This window comes from Panthera uncia (genome assembly GCF_023721935.1).
Source record: "Panthera uncia isolate 11264 chromosome C1 unlocalized genomic scaffold, Puncia_PCG_1.0 HiC_scaffold_4, whole genome shotgun sequence".
Classification (NCBI taxonomy): Eukaryota; Metazoa; Chordata; class Mammalia; order Carnivora; family Felidae; genus Panthera; species Panthera uncia.
Window position 1 is genome coordinate 87,679,690 of NW_026057585.1, and position 18,577 is coordinate 87,698,266.

Sequence of the window (18,577 nt, forward strand, 5' to 3'; positions counted from 1 at the left end):
AAAAAAAAAGCCATGGCCCTCACTGTGCAGAAGCTCCCAGTTAGGAAGCGGGAGGATGAGGAGGTAGACACAGAAGCAGTAACAAGAAGCCACAGTGATTAATCTTAGAGGCGAGATGGGCATGCATGGCCAGTAGAAGGAACAGCAGAACGAGTGGCAGGGGTCAGGGTGAGCGGTTAGGGCTGGGCCCCGTTCAGAAGGGCGAGAGGCCAGCTGGGTGGTGGGAGGTGAAGTTAGAGAGCTGGTCTGGGGCAGAATCTTTTGCCTCTGTCTCTCTGTCTCTTTCTGTCCCTTGCCTGGCCTTCAGCCACTTGTCTCCCTATATCCTGTTGCTGGGGCAATCTCCCCCTACCTCCTGCACCCCTCTTTCCCACCGACACCACACAATGTCAGAAAGGGGCCCGGCGCAGAACCTATGTCCTCCGTCCTCACCTTGTGGCCTCCCACAGGAAGGGGCCCTCGACCTTCTGAAGAAGCTGAACAGCTGTCAGATGTCCATCCAGCTACTCCAGGTGGGGCGGGGGTGGGAAGCCTCGGGGGCAGTGCCTGGGGATGGGGAAGGAAAAGACGGGGCGGGGGGAGACCTCCAAGGTGGAATCTGGGAGGAATTTCTAAGGGGAGGACCAGGGGCAGCGGAGGTCTTGGGCTCTGAGGGTGGAGACTGAGGCATTTAGATGGGGGCAGGGCACCTTTCACGCAGAGGGGTCCTCTGGGTCTGTGAGAAAGATCGGTTTGCTTTCCTTGAATACCCCAATTCCTCAGGCCCTGGGGCTGTGGGATCCAAGGGGCCAGTGATGCAGGGAGAAGGAAAAGTCACCCAGTTTTAGATCCTCCCCGTGTCACCCCCACAGCCCCCAAGCATTACCAGAAGCTCTTGGCCCTGAAAAAAATCAACACAGATCCAAGCTGCAGTAGCCAGAGCTGTGTCTTAAGCTGAAGCTTGAACTCAAAGACACGAGGAGGTGGAAATGGTGAGGGGTCATCAGCAGCAGCCCAAACCACCACTGCCGCAGCTTTTCACCGAAGCTGCAGTCATCCGTCAGTGCACAGGGCTGGGCCTTGGGCACCGGACCTCACGGAGAGCCACAACCAGGGCTGTGACCCCAGCCACGGGTTAGGGCTGAGGCCCCGGAGAGGCTGGGGCTGGGGCTGGGGAAAGAGGGTGCGGAGCCAGGGCAGGACTTGCCAGCTAGGGCAGCCCATCCTGTGTGTCCGTGCCAAGACCAGCCCCTGACCCTCTCGCTTTGCAGACAACCAGGATTGGAGTCGCCGTTAACGGGGTCCGCAAGCACTGCTCAGACAAGGAGGTGGTGTCTTTGGCCAAAGTCCTCATCAAAAACTGGAAGCGGCTGCTGGGTGAGAGGGGACAAGTTTGACTCTGGCTGTGTTTTGCTCCCAGTCCCTGGGAGGGGACCATGCCGGGCGTATAGCAGGCACTCTGTATGTTTGTTGAATGACTTGACAAATGACAGGTGACCTTGTAAGTGGGGAATGCCCGTGTTTGTCTACACAAATGCAACATTTGTAGACGTGTGAGTTTTTGTGTACGTGTGCCTATCTGTGTATGTATTTCTGTGTGCTCGCGCGTGGATGTATACAGCACATGTCTACATACACACATTTGTGTGCAGACGTCTTTCTGTCTCGCTGTGTGAGCGTGGATTTGCACACAGATGGCACGTGGTATAAATGTATTCTTGCGTGTGTGCATGTGTGTCGGAGGCACGGGCGACTGTTCCTGCCCCTGCCCTTTGCTCCTCCCTCCCCCAAGTCCCGCGGGGATCTGCTGAGACAGAGGTGACTTTGAGAACAATGTCGTGCTTTCATTTCCAGACTCCCCTGGACCCCCCAAAGGAGAAAAAAGAGAGGAGAGAGACAAAGCGAAGAAAGAAAAAGGGCTTAACTCTTCTGATTGGAAGCCAGAGGCAGGCCTTTCTCCACCAAGGAAAAAACGGGAAGATCCCAAAGACAGGTATTTTTTCCTGGGGTGGAGAGAAGGGGGCCGGCATGTGTCACGTCCTCTGCCAGCATCTCTGTGTATATAACTCGTTTGATCCTCACGCCCCCGGGAGGTGGCTGTTGTTCTCATCTCCTGCAGTGCCCCTCCGTGGGTCTTGTTTGGCTCAATCAGACAGACTCAGAAGACCCAAACGGGCCATCCCTGGCACTGGCCTCACCTAGAGGGCTGCAGGGGCAGGAGACGCAGTGTGCCAGCAGGGCCGGCCCAGGCGTTTCTCGTCTACTAGGGAACCAACCACACAGTGTCCAGACCTAGACTCGCCTCCCCAGGTACAGGGTGATGACGCACACCACAATGTTGGGGGGTCTTTGTTAGAAGACAAAGCTGCCAGGATCCCAGCAAGGGCAATGACCAGCTCCAAGATTCACCGTACTTGGGGCAGCCCAAAAGCTATGCTTTTCTACCTATTATTTATATTTCATTCAGAGCCCTTCCTGTCTAGATGTCATTTACCAATCAGGGCTCACTTGCTAGAAACAGTGTTGCCTAGAAACACAGCTGCCGTCCCACCCTTGTCAGAGTTCCAGGGAAATGGGGCTAGGAGCTTACTTAACCATAGAGAAAGAAAGGTGTTTTGTTGGCTCTTTGTTCAACATTTCCATTTCGTGACAAGGAAGCTGAAGGTTGGGGAGCAGAGACTTCCCCAAGATCACACAGCTGTTATGTGGCTCAGTGGGAGTCCGGTCTTTGTCAGACCTCCCCAGACCTCTGCTGAGAGGAATAGTTGTTTTTCTCCACTCTGTGCCCCTTCCCCCTTGCCCACCTAGCCAGGGTCCCCCAAACTGCATGACTTTCAGATAGACCCAGATGCCTTACCCGTGACAGTAGATAAAAGCCTTCATCAATGTAGAAATAAATCCTACCTTTTCCCTATCTGACCGGATCGCTTAATTCCTTGGGTGGGGTGGGGGGGTCTACCTGTGTTCACCTAAGAGATGAGAAGGCAATATTAGATAATACTGAACAGTCTCTGGTAGTACTAGATAATTAATGGTGGGTAATATGGATAATACCATCTGTGATTTATCATCATCTTTAATGAACACACCTTTGACCCAGGCTAGCCACTATAAGGAATCATTTTAAGGAATTACCGAGATCAGGGGCTCCTAGCTGGCTCAGTCGAAGAGCACGCAATTCTTGATCTTGGGTTGTGAGTTCAAGCCCCACACTGGGTGTAGACATTACTAAAAAAAAAAAAAAAAAAAAAAAAAAAAAAAAAAGAACCAGATTAAAGCATAAACACCATATATGTGTAATATTTTTTATTGTCATTTCTGAAACATCTTTAATCTCTGAACCCCTTTTAAATGAATGTTTGTTATAATCCTATAAAACAAGTGTTTTACATGGGGCGCCTGGGTGGCTCAGTCGGTTGGGTGTCCGACTTCGGCTCAGGTCATGATCTCGAGGTCCGTGAGTTCAAGCCCCATGTCGGGCTCTGTGCTGACAGCTCAGAGCCTGGAGCCTGCTTCTGCTTCTGTGTCTCCCTCTCTCTCTGCCCCTAACCCACTCGCACTCTGTCTCTGTCTCTCTCAAAAATAAATAAACATTAAAAAAAAATAAAAAATAAAAAAAAATAAAACAAGTGTTTTACAGAAAACACTTTAGGGAATGATGCTATGGAAGGAAGATCTCACCCAGAGGGAGACATACCTCCTCCAGGTTACTCCCAGTTTGGGTTGTGAAAATAGCTGTGGGGCAAGATGTCCTTCCGTGCACAGAAGAATCCCACATACTGAAAAACCACCTACTATGTTCAAAAAGCCCATGGAGAGGCAGTGCTGGATAGAAAAATATTTAATGACGTGGGAAAATGTTCACTAAGTATTACGAGAATCTCTATGTATGATATAGTATATATAGTATGATCCCATTTTTATAAAAATTAAGAAAGTGAGAGGCACCTGGCTGGCTCAGTCAGAAGGGCATGTGACTCTTGATCTCGGGGTCGTGACTTTGAGTCCTACGTTGGATGTAGAGTTTACTTAAAAAAAAAAAGTTAAAAAATTAAGTGAATTTTGTGTGCATGTATAGGAACAAAGACGGGAAGGATATATACTAGGGTGCTAATAGTGATTATATCTGGGTGGTAGGATTGAGAGGTTTTTTTTCCTTCTTGTTAATTGCTGTCTTTCTCATTTTTTCCAATAAATACATACTAATTTTTACAGAAGAAAAAAAAATGAAACTTTAAAAAAATTTTTTTAAGATTTTTTAATTTACTTTTGAAAGAGAGAGACAGAACAAGCGAGAGAGAAGCTGAGAGAGACAGAGAATCCCAAGCACACTCCATGGCGCCAGTGCAGAGCCCGATGTGGACCTCGGCCTCACGAGTTGTGAGGTTATGACCTGAGCCGAAACCAAGAGTCAGACGCTTAACCGACTGAGCCACTCAAGTACCCGAAACTATTTTTTAAAAAACAAAAATATATCAGGGTGCCTGGGTGGCTCAGTCGGCTAAGCGTCTGACTCTTGATTTTGGCTCAGGTCATGATCTCACGGTTTGTGGGTTCAAGGCCCACAATGGGCGCTGCTGACATTGCAGAGCCTGCTTACGATACTTTATCTCCCTCTGTCTCTGCCCCTCCCCTGCTTGTGCGCACTCTCTATCTCCTCTCCCTCTCTCAAATAAATAAGCATTAAAAAAAATTTTTTTTAGGGGTGCTGGGGTGGCTCAGTCGGTTGAGCATCCGACTTCAGCTCAGGTCATGATCTCACAGTCCGTGAGTTTGAGCCCCGCGTCGGGCTCTGTGTTGACAGCTCAGCCTGGAGCCTGCTTTGGAATTTGTGACTCCTTCTCTCTCTGCCCCTCCCCCACTCATGCTCTGTCTCTGTCTCAAAAATAAATAAAAACATTAAAAAAATTTTTTAAACACAAAAATATATCTGTGATTATAATTAAGAAGAGCCTCATAGTCTACTTTGTACAATAAAATTGTAAAATCTGTATTGTTGGGTTTCTTTTCACAATGATCCCATATCGCTTTTGAGGTCAAAACAAATAATAGCATTTAAAAAAAGTAAGCAAGTAAGAGTGATAAAAATCTGTTGTGGAAATAATGGAAAATATAGAGAAGTAAGGGAAAAATCACCCACATTCCCCCCACCTAAAGATAATCGCTCGATATTTTGGTGTATGGGTTTTTTAAAATTTTTTTTGGTGTTTTTATTTTTGAGAGAGACAGAGAGACAGAGCAAATGGGGGAGGGGCAGAGAGAGACACACACACAGAATCCGAAGCAGGCTCCAGTCTCTGAGCCATCAACGCAGAGCCTGACAGGGGGCTTGAACTCCTGAGCTGTGAGATCATGACCTGAGCCGAAGTCGGACGCTTAACCAACTAGGCCACCCAAGCACCCCTCTCTGGTCTTTCTAAAGTGAAATACTTGTCAGATGTTTCTGTAAACTTTTTTATGTTTGTTACTTTCATTTTGCTCATTTTGCAATTTTGTGCCACTTGGAGAAATCCTGACATTTCACTTTTCATATGGCGTGTTCTGTTTTTGCAAAGGGACTAGAAGTTTGGCTGGCAGGGACCCCCGGAGCCCCACGGTGCCCAGTGCGGAGTTAACGCTGACTGCATATTGCTAGGCCAACTGTATCAGCACTTCCTGTGTTCATGCTCAGGCTGGTCTGGTCACATGTGGTTCTTAGCACCTTAGCTAATGAAGGACCAGGACGGAGAGGGGTCTCATGGGATGAAATTGAACGACTAGGGGCTGGACCATTGGGAAAGGATACCAAATGGGATATGGGACTAACCTGTAGAATAGGCCATGAAAACATCTGGGTAAAGATAGCAGCCTGAGCACATGTGTTTCCTTTTGCTCCATCCCTGAATCCCACTAAAGATCATTACAGCGATTTTTTTTTTTAAAGAACTACAAGGATGACAAGTATGGGAGAGGAGACATGTGGAGAGCAGAAAGCCAAGTCCTGGGCTGGACTTGGTCACTTACACCCCTCCCCACCACCCAGTCTCTGAGACTGAGTAGTGTGACCTGAAAAATAGGTATTATTTTCTCAGGTTTTTTTCTTCTTAACAATAAAATGTTTTATTTGTAATACATTCTAATTATATTCAGTGTTTTAATTTAACTACTTTGTGTTATATTTATTTTATTATACAGGTTTTTACTTGCTCACTGTAGAAAGTTTTAAAAATACAAATAAGAGGGGTGCCTGGGTGGCTCAGTCGGTTGAGCGTCCGACTTAGGCTCAGGTCATGATCTCGCGGTCCGTGAGTTCGAGCCCCGCGTCGGGCTCTGTGCTGACTGCTCAGAGCCTGGAGCCTGTTTCAGATTCTGTGTCTCCCTCTCTCTCTGCCCCTCCCCCGTTCATGCTCTGTCTCTCCGTCTCAAAAATAAATAAACGTTAAAAAAAGAAATTAAAAAAAATACAAATAAGAAAGTAAAAAATCCATCGTCTAGAGACAAGCACATATAATTATGTATAATCATCGTGTGTTTAAATACAAATATCATTTATGTAATCATTTGTATCCTTCAAGACTTAAAAAAAATTTTTTTAATGTTTATTTTTTTTTGACAGAGAGAGAGAGAGAGAGAGAGCGTGCGCATGAGCGGGGGAGGGGCAGAGAGAGAGGGAGACACAGAATCTGAAGCAGGCTCCAGGCTCTGAGCTGTCAGCACAGAGCCTGACGCGGGGCTCGAACTCACAAACTGTAAGATCATGATCTGAGCCGAAGTCGGATGCTCAACCGACTGAACCACCAGACTTTTTTGTATGGGTCATCACTACCCATAAAAGACTTATTATATCAATAACATGGAAATATGCTCTGTATATTATTTTGTAACCTTTCTGCCTACATATATTTATTTCAACAGGAAGGCATGCGTACTATAAAAAGTTTAGAAACTAGGGTGGCTCAGTTGGTTGAACATCTGACTTCGGCTCAGGTCATGATCTCATGGCTTGTGAGTTCAAGCTCCGCGTCAGGCTCTGTGCTGACAGCTCAGAGCCTGAACCTGCTTTGGATTCTGTGTCTCCCTCTCTCTCTGCTCCTTCCCCACTTGCTCTCTCTTTCTCTCTCAAAAATAAACATTAAAAAAAAAAGTTTAGAAACTCAAACACAAAAGAACAGAAATAACCACCATTAACATTTTGATGTGTATCTTTCTCAGCTCTTGAACCTATAAATGTACATTGGAAGGGCACTATATAGATGGTTTTGTAACCAGCATTTTCCATTTGAGAACATCTTGACCACTTTCCTGGGACGTTAAGCTGTTAATGCTGGTTCACTTTTCGCTGTGAATGAAGCCGTTGCTGAGGCTGAGCGGGAAATGGGGAGGTGGTCTCCCCACCTTGTGGGGAAAATTAAGTCGGCAGGGGTCCAATTTCAACTCTATTGGTGAACTTTTTTGTTTTAGTTTCCTTAATGAGGATTCATTCTGATTATTTATTATGTAAACACTAACCACATTGGTGACGTTTAAAAGAAAAATGGAAAATATTTGTCCACAGTGTGCCTCTTCCATCAACCGAAACGGCTGTCGGACATCTTCTCTCCCGGTCCCGAGCTACTTGCACGCATTGTTTTTCCGTTCCTGTAGGGAAAGTGTACAAACCATGACCTATGACCTCCCTGTTTATTTCCCTTCCTGTTGTATCCTAAGCATTTTTCTTGTTCCTGAATACTTTTCATAACGCTCATTTGCCATAACTGCAGAATGTTTCACTAAAAAAGAGGCAATTTCGAGCATTTGCTCTCAAAATGAAGCGATGAAGAAGGGCCAGAATGGGAGGAGCCTTGGAGGTTGAGGCTCATGGCTTCCCTTCTTTCGAATTCCAGCTTCCCGGTCTGGCCTGCACCTGTCCATCCCCGTGGGCATTCGGGGAGGAACGCCAGAGAGAAACTTCCGGGGCTCAGTGAGGGACCGGAGGGGCGTGTGAAGAAGGGTCTCTCCTCTCCCTCTCTACCTCTTCCCCCCGTGTTTAAGCAGGGGTGAAGGTCTGGAGCTGGATGGGTCTTGTCCACGGGATAATCAGACCCAGCCCCTGGAGCTGCCTCATCCACTGTCTCCCACACCACCTGGAGGACGAGGAGGAAGCTGTAAATCCATGCAGGAACATTGCACACTCTGGAAAATGAGAAATCAGACCGCCTAGGACTATGGAGCATGGCGGGCTTCTTTGTTCTTCTTCTTCTTTATGTTTACTTATTTCTTTTGAGAGAGAGAGAGACGGTGCAAGCAAGGGGAGGGGCAGAGAGAGAGAGGGAGGGAGAGAGAGAATCCCGAGCAGGCTCCATGCTGTCAGCACGGAGCCCAGTGCAGGGCTCGAACTCATAAACCATGAGATCATGACCTGAACCGAAACCAAGAGTCGGGCACTTAACCGACTGAGCCACTCAGGCGCCCCAGGACTTTTTTGCTCTGCAAGCTGCTGTAGGGACATAAATGTCCTCTTCCCAGCCAGCCCCTGGACGCAGATGCTTTCCTCCCCGTTGACAGGGGAGGGAACCTATACTCAGAGAAGACTGGGATTGCAACTCATGTCATTGCCTCCCTTTTCAGAACGATAACTGTTGTATAGGCTTTACGCACATGGAAAATGAACTGCAAGGAATGACGCTGAACTTAATACTTGTTACCTCGGGGGAGCTTTCTTTTCCCACTTTTAGTTTTTATATTTCTGTATTGTTTGACTTCACGTTATCTGGCAACAAATATTGATAGAGCACCCACTCTGTGCTAGGCACTCTCTTATTCGCTTGGGATAAGCCAATGAATAGATGAGATTGGATTCCCCAGGAGCAGAGCCTGAGACAGATTCAAGTGCAAGGGGCTTACTTGGGAAGTGATTTCAGGAAATGCAGACCAAGGAGTGAGGGAGTGAGACAAGGAAGGGAAGGACACCGGGGTCTGTTAGTGGGCAGGCTACTGCTGTGGGCAGCCAGGGCTTAAATCCTGCTGGGAGCTCTGGGTGACGGTGGGCAACACACCCACTGGAGGGCTGAGGGTGCTAGGGCTTTTATCCACCAGTTCCTACGGGTCTGGTTGAAGGTTGCTCCTGGCAGTGGCTGGCACAGAGAACTCCCTCGGGCAGACACCCAGCAGGAAGCTCTGGGGTCCCGGTGCACTGGTAGAGTGAGTGCCTGAGGGGACGTGGGCTGGGCACCAACAGTGTCCCCCACAGTGAACAAACTCCCCTGCCAAGCTTTGTGCTTGCAGAACTTACATGGGAGCTGGTGAGATACTCCACATGATAAGCAAGCCAATTATATAGTATGTTAGAAGGGGATGTGTGCATTGGACCTAAAAGGAAAAGGCTGGAGAGGGGTCACCTGGCTGGCTCAGTCAGAAGAGCATGTGACTCTTGATCTGTGGGTGGAGAGTTGCAGCCCCACGTTGGGTGTAGATATTATTATTATTTTTTTTTAAAGGAAGTGTGGCTAAGTGAGATGGGCAGTGGGAGTTCCAATTTCAGACAGATTAATTTTATAAAACCAATAAAAGCAGGGCACCTGGGTGGCTCAGTTGGTTAAGCAGCCAACTTCGTCTCAGGTCATGATCTCGCAGTTTGTGAGTTCAAGCCCCACATCGGGCCCTGTGCTGACAGCTCGGAGGCCTGGAACCTGCTTCCCATTCTGTGTCTCCCTCTCTCTCTGCCCCTCCCCCACTCGCTCTCTGTCTCTCTCTCTCACTCAAAAATAAATAAATGTTAAAATTTTTTATATAAAACCAATAAAAGGGGGACATATATTAGACATCATAAAAAGAATGTAGCTACATGCATTTTGGAAAATAGAAACAAATTTTCACCTCTGATCCCATCAGCCTAACATAACCCTGGTTGTATTTTCTTTTTTTTTTAAAAGACGTGTTTTTATCTTTATTTATTTTTGAGAGAAAGAGAGAAAGAGGATGCGAGCGGGGGGGAGGAACAGAGAGAGGAGACACAGAATCCGAAGCAGGCTCCAGGCTCTGAGCTGTCAGCACAGAGCCTGATGCAGGGCTCAAACGCACGAACGAACCGTGAGATCGTGACCTGAGCGGAAGTTAACCCCTTAACCGATTGAGCCACCCAGGCACCCTGATATTTATTTATTTTTTAAGTAATCTCTACACGCAACGAGGGGCTTGAGGTCGAGTCGCATGCTGTACCCACTGAGCCAGCCAAGGTTGTATTTTCTTTCAATTTTTTTTTTCTCCTAGGCATTGGTTTTCCTGTGTGACTTTAGAAACAGTATACACCTAATTTTGTGCCTTTTTTCACTTGCCATTTTAACACAGCTCTTCCGTCTCCAAGGCCCATGTGCCCCTCCTCTCCTTCTCCTAAGTAAGGTGCCCACAGGGGAGTCTGAAGCTGATCCAGCTCCTCGTGAGAATAGGCAATCCCGGGAATTCCAGTGTCCGTGGACTGCAGCCAGCCAAGGCCCGCCTGCCTGATAGCAAGAAGGAAGGGAGCCTGCTGAGAATTACTTATTAATAATTAGTAATACCAAAAAAAGGGGGTGGGGCACCTGGGCGGCTCAGTCTGTAGAACATGGGACTGTTGACCTCGGGATTGTGAGTTCAGACTCCACTTTGGATATAGAGATTGCTTAAAACTAAAAAGTGTTTACTAAAAAAAAAAAACAACAAACTAAAAAGTGTTTACTTATTTATTTTTTTAGAGAGAGCGCGCGAATGGGGGAGAGGGGAAGAGGGAGAGAGAATCTCAAGCGGGGCTTGATCCCGTGGCCCTGGGATCACAACTTGAGCCAAAACCAAGAGTCAGACGCTCAACCGACTGAGCCACCCAGACACCCCTAAAATCTTTTTAATTATTAGTAATACATGGCATAACACAGTAACATATCTGGTACATACTAGGCTTCCTTCCCTTGATTGCTTCGTTTGATGGAGGGTAGGTGCAGGTGACCAACCCACGCCCCCTGGAGCTTCCTCTCCAGGCAGCTGGGGTCCAGGTGTGTTTCATCATCCTCATCCCGGCAGGCCTGGCTTCCGGAAGCTTTCTGCCCAGCCTCTGAGCTCTCTAGCTCAGTAGTGGGGCTAGCCTTCAAGAGAATCTCATCTCCAATTTCTGTTCTTTCAGGAGAGACTCTGTGGACTCCAAGTCATCAGCCACCTCCTCTCCAAAAAGGCCATCGATGGAAAGGTAAAGGAAGCCGTGGGTTTCTCCATCCCAGAGGTTCTGTTCAGCACGTGTCCCTCTCTCTGCTTCCATGGAGGAAGCCCAGGGCAGGAGAAAGGAGGAAACTTCATACATTATGTTGCTTCCAAATTCTAGGACCCACGCAGCAAGTGGGCCCCTGAATCAGAGATAGGGCTCCTTCACTGGGGTGGCTGACCAGTCACTGTTGCCCCATCACTGCCTGGGGAACATTCTCAAGGTCAGATTGAACCCAGTGAGGACAGAGGTCTTGAAAGTCTATAACTGGAGTGTGATCTCCGGGTTTGGTTACCCAAAATAGCATAAGTCATCGAGTTATTTATTCATCAAATATTTGTTGAGGGGTGGCTATGTGCCAGGAACTGTTCTAGGTTCCTGTCCATGGATATAGCTGTGAGCAAAAGGAAAATCGCTGTGGTCATGAGGCCTATGTTCTAATAAGGAGTGACAGGTAATACATAAGTAAATATGTGACCGGCGCTATGGAAAACAGCAGAGTGAGGGAGGTTGAGAAAGATGGTCATCAAGGTGGTCAGGAGAGTCCTCATGAGCAAACCCTTCAAAGAGATGAAGGAATTAGCCATGCAGTTATCAGGGTCATTCCAAGCTGAGGACCCTGTGTGGCAGGGGCAAGAAGCAGTGAGGGGGCCAGGGCTGGAGCAAGGAAGCGAGGTAGGAGAATTGGGGGACAGAGTGGCAAGGAGCCACAGGAGGAAACCTACCGGCATGCCTTTGGCTGCTGTACTGAGTGTGGATTGTCAGGGCCAAGGGCAGGAGCAGAGACCAGCCAGGGGGCCATTCAGTAAATCAGGCAAGATATGATGGTGGCTTGGACCAGCACGGCAGCAGTGAGGAGAGAAGTAAAGGACTCCGGATATATTTTGAAGAGAGAGCTGGCAGGATTCTCTGACAGACTGGGGAGGGGTACAAGAGTATATGAAGAGTCAAGATGACTCCAAGTCTTTTCGCTTGAGCACCACCGAGGACGGAGTTGCCCTTAGTTGGAACGGGGAAGACGGTGTGTAAATCAGGCTACGGCGGGAGATGCAGAGCTCAGGTTTGGATGCGCTGGGTTTGAGGGGTGTCCTAGTCATTCAGGTGGAGAAGTTGAATGGGCAGTTAGGTTATACTAAGCTAGAATTCAGGAAGAATGTCTTGGGCTGGAAATCTAAGTTTCAGAGTAATTAGCATGTATCTAGTATCTGAAGCCACAAACCTGAATGAGATTGCTAAGGAGAGACTGGCTAAAAGAGGGAGTGTGAGCTGTGTTCCGGGGGGAGGTCCGAGGTCAGAGCAGAGAGAGGTGGCTTAGAGGTGGATCAAAGCAAATGATTAGTGTCCAGGGGCCATACTGGATGTTGGGGCAACCGGGTTAGGATATGGTAAGGGTGTTGGCTCCTAGGAGGCTATGGGGAGCCGTTCCGTTATTAGACCTAATGTGCCAGTGAGACTGACACTGGAAAGAAAAGAGGCACAAAAATTAGGTCATTTAAGGCTTTCTGGAGATTAAACAGACCCGAGATGTTGATGGGGGCTGCTGTTCGCTCTGTTCCAAAATGGCTGCCGGGGGCCAGCTGATGAGTGGAGGCTCTGGTGAGTGCTGCTTGGGAGTGTGTCTGAGGCCCCATCCTGCCTCTGAAGAGAAGAGTCGTGTGGTCCCCTGGCATTGTCTTCCATGAGTGAGGTCTAAGAACGGAGGCTCCGGCGCCATCCTGGTTCTACACCAGTGGTTCTCGATGGAGAGTCATTTAGAAACTTGTGGAACACTTTTGTCACTCTGACTTGGAGGGGATCTCAGTTCAGGGTGCTGTAACAGGACGTCCTGGACTAGGTGGCTTAAGCAACAGACGTGTATCCCTCACAATTCTGGAGGAAGGGAAGACCAAGATCAAGGTGTGGGCCAACTCAGTTACTGATGAGGGCCCTATTCCTGGCTTGCAGACGGCCACCTTCTCACTGCCTCTGCACCACACACACACACACACACACACACACACACAGGGAGCTCTGATTTCTCTCCTTCTTGTAAGGACAGTGATCCTATCGTGGGGCCTCCACCCTCATCTAAACCTAATTACCTCTCAAAGGCCTCACCTCCACATTCTATCACATTGGGGGTTAGGGCATCAACATGCGAATTTATGGAGGACACAAACATTCAGTCTGCAATGGGAGAGAGGGAGGAGTGCCGCGGCATTTTGTAGGCAGGAGCCAAAGATGTTTAATGTCCTAGAACACGAAGGACAGCCTTGCATAATGAAGGATTGATTGTTCTATCCCCAAAGGAAACACTGATCATTAGTCTAGCTCTGGGTGTGATGTTATAATAAAAACAGTTCATGTTTGTGTAAGGATTTATACCTCCATACTCGTCCCCTGACTTTGTCTGGTGACCTTGAAGTCTCCTGACTCCCTCCCATAATGCACTCTTTTTCTGAAGGTCAGTCAAGCAGACCATGTTTGTCTTTAGAGCAGTTGCACTATTTCCTGCTGGTTCTGTATTGGGGGTGGGGAATCCAGAGGGACAGAAGCGAGTCTTGTAAATCCACCTTGTCCACTACCCGGACTGTTTTCTGCACTCTCTTCCTCTCTATTTCGTCTTTCTCTTTAATCCATCCATGGATCCATCCATCCAGCACCTTTGTTGAGCACTTCCTTGCAAAGTTAGCATCCTCCGGGAGTCAAGGTCGTGTTCACCCAGTGGGTGACTAGTGGAGACCATGGCAGACTGGAAAGCACCTGCCTGTCTGAAGGGGGCGCTCACTGCCCAGCCCAGCTATTTGTTGCTTTATGGAAACGCAGGCTCTGTGTTCCATGTCTTCTGACTTTTTAAGGAAAGCGGGACATCTCAATTTTCATATGAAACTCCCAATTTTAAATATTGACAACATATTCCTATTTTTCTAAGACACAGTAGGGCAAAGAAAACACATCTGGAGCCCACCAGTTGTGGCCTCTAAGCCCAGGCAAAGATTTAAACTCATGACCTCTGCCTTTATAGAGCTAATCACTAGCATGGAGGCAGACACTAAAATACTTTCTGTTTTTATTTTCCAAATGCTTTTTTTTTTTCCAAAAAATGTTTTTCAAAGCTATAACATTCGATGGGGACATAGGAAGAGTGTCTCAATATGACTTGAGAAGTCAAAGAAGACCTCATGGAAGAAAGTGTATTTGTGCTCAGAACTGAAAAATGAAAAGGAGTTTGCCTGGTAGACAAGCCAAGTCTCCCGGGCAGTGGGAATGGAACGTGCGAAGGTGTGGTAACGTAAGTGAGCATGGTGCTCTGGGAACTGTAGCTGGGGCATCAGGGGGCAGAGCACAAAGGGCACCACTGTGACAGTGAGGAAGTTTGCACTTTATCAGCTGCCCTTAGAACCCGGGTGTCTGGATTGACTTTTTGCGGAACAGCCAGGCTTGCCTGGCGGTGTAGTAACGGCAGTGCCCTCGAGGTGGCGCGCAGGAGCAATGAGCAGGCCTCCCGGTGCCTCTGCTCCTACCTGGGGCGGGAGAATTTTTCTAAGGGCTTGGTGATGTCAGATCACAGACTGGGTCTGGCGCTGGCACATCCGGGGAGCAGAAGGAAGCTGTTGATAAATCCGACGCCCCACCCCCACCTCCGCCAGTGATGCCTTCTCTGCAATTTGTCGCAGTTCCCACTCGTGTGCGCTGAAAGCAAAATGAGCCTGGCTGCCTGAAATGCCACCGACGCGTGAATTCCAGCCAGCCAGCCGGCTCCTAGCCGAGGGGAGGGAGAGACGCGGGCTGGGAGCGCCCTGCCAGGAAGGGGCAGTGGGTATGCAACAAGCAGCCTAACCTAACCTGAGTAAGGGGACTCTGGGAAACTCTCTGCCTTTTAGGGACACAGTGAGATGTGTTGAAAAGAATTTGGAAGGCAGGCAGATCTAGGTTTGTGGTGTAATTCTACCATTTGCTAGTTGGATGACCTTGCGCAAGTCAGTTCAGCTCTCTGAACCTCAATCTATTGATCTGTAAGATGGGGATAATTATGACCCCCTTTCAAGGTCCTTATAAGAATTAAATGGGGTAATAAGGGGCGCCTGGATGGCTGAGTCAGTTAAGTGTCCCAACTCTTGATTTCGGCTCAGGTCATGATCCCATGGTTCGTGAGTTCGAGCCAGGCTGCAGGCTCAGTACTGACAGCACGGAGCCTGCTTGAGATGCTCTCTCTCCCTCTGTCTCTGCCCCTCCCCTGTTCTCTCTCCAAAGAAACTTTTAAACACATAAATGTGGTAACAAAATGCTTAACGCTGTTCCTAACCCATTTAAATGCACAATAAATGCATAATGCTTGGTGATAATTCTGACACTTACTGTGCAAGCTATGTAAATTACCTAACCCTGCATTACTAGAATTCTCTTAGGTGCTTTAATCCTCTCAGAAACTTTCTGAGATGGGTACTGTCGCCATCCCCATTACTCGCCCAAGGTCACATAGCTACAGAGTGGTGGGGTCAGGCCTTGACCCCGGAGTGTGGCTCTGGAGCAGCTTGTTCTTAATAAGTATACCACTCAGTGTGGGCATCCCCAAGTGAAAACTGTTGTTATCATGACTCCTTCCACGCAGCATGCGCCAGGCTCCCCTGTGTCGGTTCCCTACTAGTGAGTCCTCTAATAGACACCGAGGATGTGGTGGTGGGGTTTGCAGGTTACTGAGGGGCACCAGGAAGAATCTGGGGCTCCATCATGACTGGAGATGAGTTGGCCTGGGTTGTGGGAGTTGACAGGCACTGACTCAGCTCCCTCTCTCGATCTCAGGGGGCAGGGTCACCAGCCTTCCAAAGAGGACCTGTCGCCCACCCAATTCAGCTCTATCTAGGCCCTGTGGGTGTGCCTTTCATCTCTTTGTGGGCAACTCCCTCAACTCACATTCATTCATTCAACAAAGGTTCATCAAGTGTTGGCCCAGAGCACTGTTCCAGGTGCTGGAAAACAGTGGTGAACCGGCCAAAGGGGTCCCTATACTCTGGAATCTATCGTCTGGAGATGGAGGCAGACAGTGTTTATAAACACACAAACAAGTTAATTATAGACTTGGATAAGTGCTATGAATGAAAGAAATCAGGTCATGCGCCAGAGAGTTACAGGGCAGGGACAAGCTGCTGGGCTGGGCTGGTCAGGGGAGGCCTTCCTGAGGATGTGATATGTGAGCCGGGTCTGACTGGTGGGGAAAAGGACCAGTTGTAAGACAATCTGGAGGAGGAAGAGCCTTCCAGGAGGAGGGAGCGGCCAGTGCAAAGGCACTGTGGTGGGAGTGACAGGTGTATTTAAGGAAGAGAAAGAAGCTGTGCAGTGGGGGGCTTCAGTGAACTGGAGTGTGGCATGATATTAGGTCAGAAGGAAGGCAGGGGCCGATGTGGCAGGGTGGGGGGCTGGGAGGCCAGAGTGAGGAGTTTGGCTTTATACTGAAAGTAATTGGAAGCCATTAGAGGGTCAGAAGCGGGGAGCTATGATATCAGCTGTGAGTTTTTGAAAGGGTTCCCCTGGGCTTCTGTGTGGCAAATGGGTTGTAAGGGGGGCAAGAGGATGTCGAGAGACCAGCTTCAGGGCTACTGTGGCTGCGCAGGTGAGAGCCCCGTGGCCAGGACTAGGGTTGGGCGTGGGGAGATTCGTTCCAGTTGCAGGCAGCCCCTTAAGCTCTAGAGTTTACACCCTTCCCAGCCTTCCCTCCCCCATACCTTTCCCTCCCACTGAAATCTGACCCCAACAGACAGCAGGTTGGGGCTCACGTTCCCCATCCCCTGTGCCCACTGCCAGGCCACTCAGTTGTCAGGCAGGGTTGGGTCGAATCCGGGGTAAGTTGATCTGGAACAGAAGGGTTCAAACTGCATTTAAAAAATAAAGGCCAGGAAATCCCTTTGGACCAAATTTTTGGGAATTCCAAATATAAACCTTAGAAGAGCAGAGGCTTCCCTTCCCAGCCCACCTCACTCCTGAGGCAGCACTGAGGCACCTTTGAGGAACCTCAAGGCTCCAGAGAACACAAGAATCCCAGTGGTCCAACGGTGTCTGTGGTGACAGAGGGCATCCAAGGTCAAGGCAAACAGCAAGGGTTGAGGAACGAAGAGGTCTCCGGCAGAATCTACGTTGAAGAGGGCTCAGCAGGATGTCGGATGTAGGATCTCGTAACCCCATATTTTTTTTTTAATTTTTTTTCAACGTTTTTAATTTATTTTTGGGACAGAGAGAGACACAGCATGAACGGGGGAGGGGCAGAGAGAGAGGGAGACACAGAATCGGAAACAGGCTCCAGGCTCCGAGCCATCAGCCCAGAGCCTGACGCGGGGCTCGAACACACGGACCGCGAGATCGTGACCTGGCTGAAGTCGGACGCCTAACCGACTGCGCCACCCAGGCGCCCCTCGTAACCCCATATTTTGAACACTGCAAAGCCTAGGCTACTTGGTCAGCCTCACTCTCGGGCACAATTCCTTGGGCCTGGCTTTTCAGAAGCCCAGCATCGTCTTCCTGAAGGTAAGAAGTGCATCCATACCTCCAGAGCTGCCTGGTGCAGCTGCCCAGGTTGTGCTCTGTACAACCCCAGGAGGCACCCAGCTGACAATGTGAATGGAACTCCCTGGAATTAAGAAATGCAGCAGCCCTTTAGGACCTGCCACAAGAGTTCAGTGTGGTAAGACCCTGGAGCGGAGGAAGGGGCTCAAATTTCTTCAACTCTCATGAGTCCGGTTTTCCTCGGAGGCCTGAGGGCTGGCCTGAAAAGAGCCAAGACGTGAGGTCGGAGGCGTCTCGACTGCCTGGCCCCACCCCAAGGGTGGTGCGGAAGCAGCTCTGAAAGGGAGGCATTCGTGCAACTATCGCTCCAGCCTCTCACCTGTACCTGTGTCAGCACTTTGTTTTTTTGTCTAACTTTCTTTTATTGTGAGAAGATAGTGTGTAACAGCGTGTGCCATTTTAGCCTTTTTTTCCAGCATAAGAAAAAAGATATTTCATCAGGCTGAGTGGAGTAAGACTTACCAGATATGTAAGACAGATGAGTGAGCGTTGTGTATTTCACATTTGATGGTTATTCTTATTCAGTGAAGTTCCTATATAGGTTTATTTTATTATTTAAAAAAAAATTCTTAACGTTTATTCATTTTCGAAAGACAGAAAGAGACAGAATGGGAGCAGGGAAGGGGCAGAGAGAGAGAGGGAGACACAGAATCCGAAGCAGGCTCCAGGCTCTGAGCTGTCAGCACAGAGCCCGATGTGGGGCTTGAACCCACAAATCGTGAGATCATGACCTGAGCCAAAGTCAGAGACTTAACTGAGTCACCCAGGCGCCCCAGATTTTTTATTGTGTCAAAATAAACATACCATAAAATGTAGCCATTTTAACCAATAAATAGATTTTTTAATGTTTTATTTATTTTTGAGAGAGAGAGTGAG

The 18,577-nt window shown here is 48.6% G+C and overlaps 1 protein-coding gene across 1 annotated transcript in view; it reads left to right on the plus strand.

The window, feature by feature from the left end:
- Positions 1–18,577, plus strand: part of TCEA3 (transcription elongation factor A3) — a 44,853-nt gene that overhangs the window by 5,079 nt on the left and 21,197 nt on the right. Inside the window, exons 2-5 of the mRNA XM_049618904.1 lie at positions 450–512; positions 1,251–1,356; positions 1,834–1,972; positions 11,090–11,152. Coding sequence (XP_049474861.1) covers positions 450–512; positions 1,251–1,356; positions 1,834–1,972; positions 11,090–11,152 — 371 coding nt within the window. The remainder of the gene's footprint in view (positions 1–449; positions 513–1,250; positions 1,357–1,833; positions 1,973–11,089; positions 11,153–18,577) is intronic.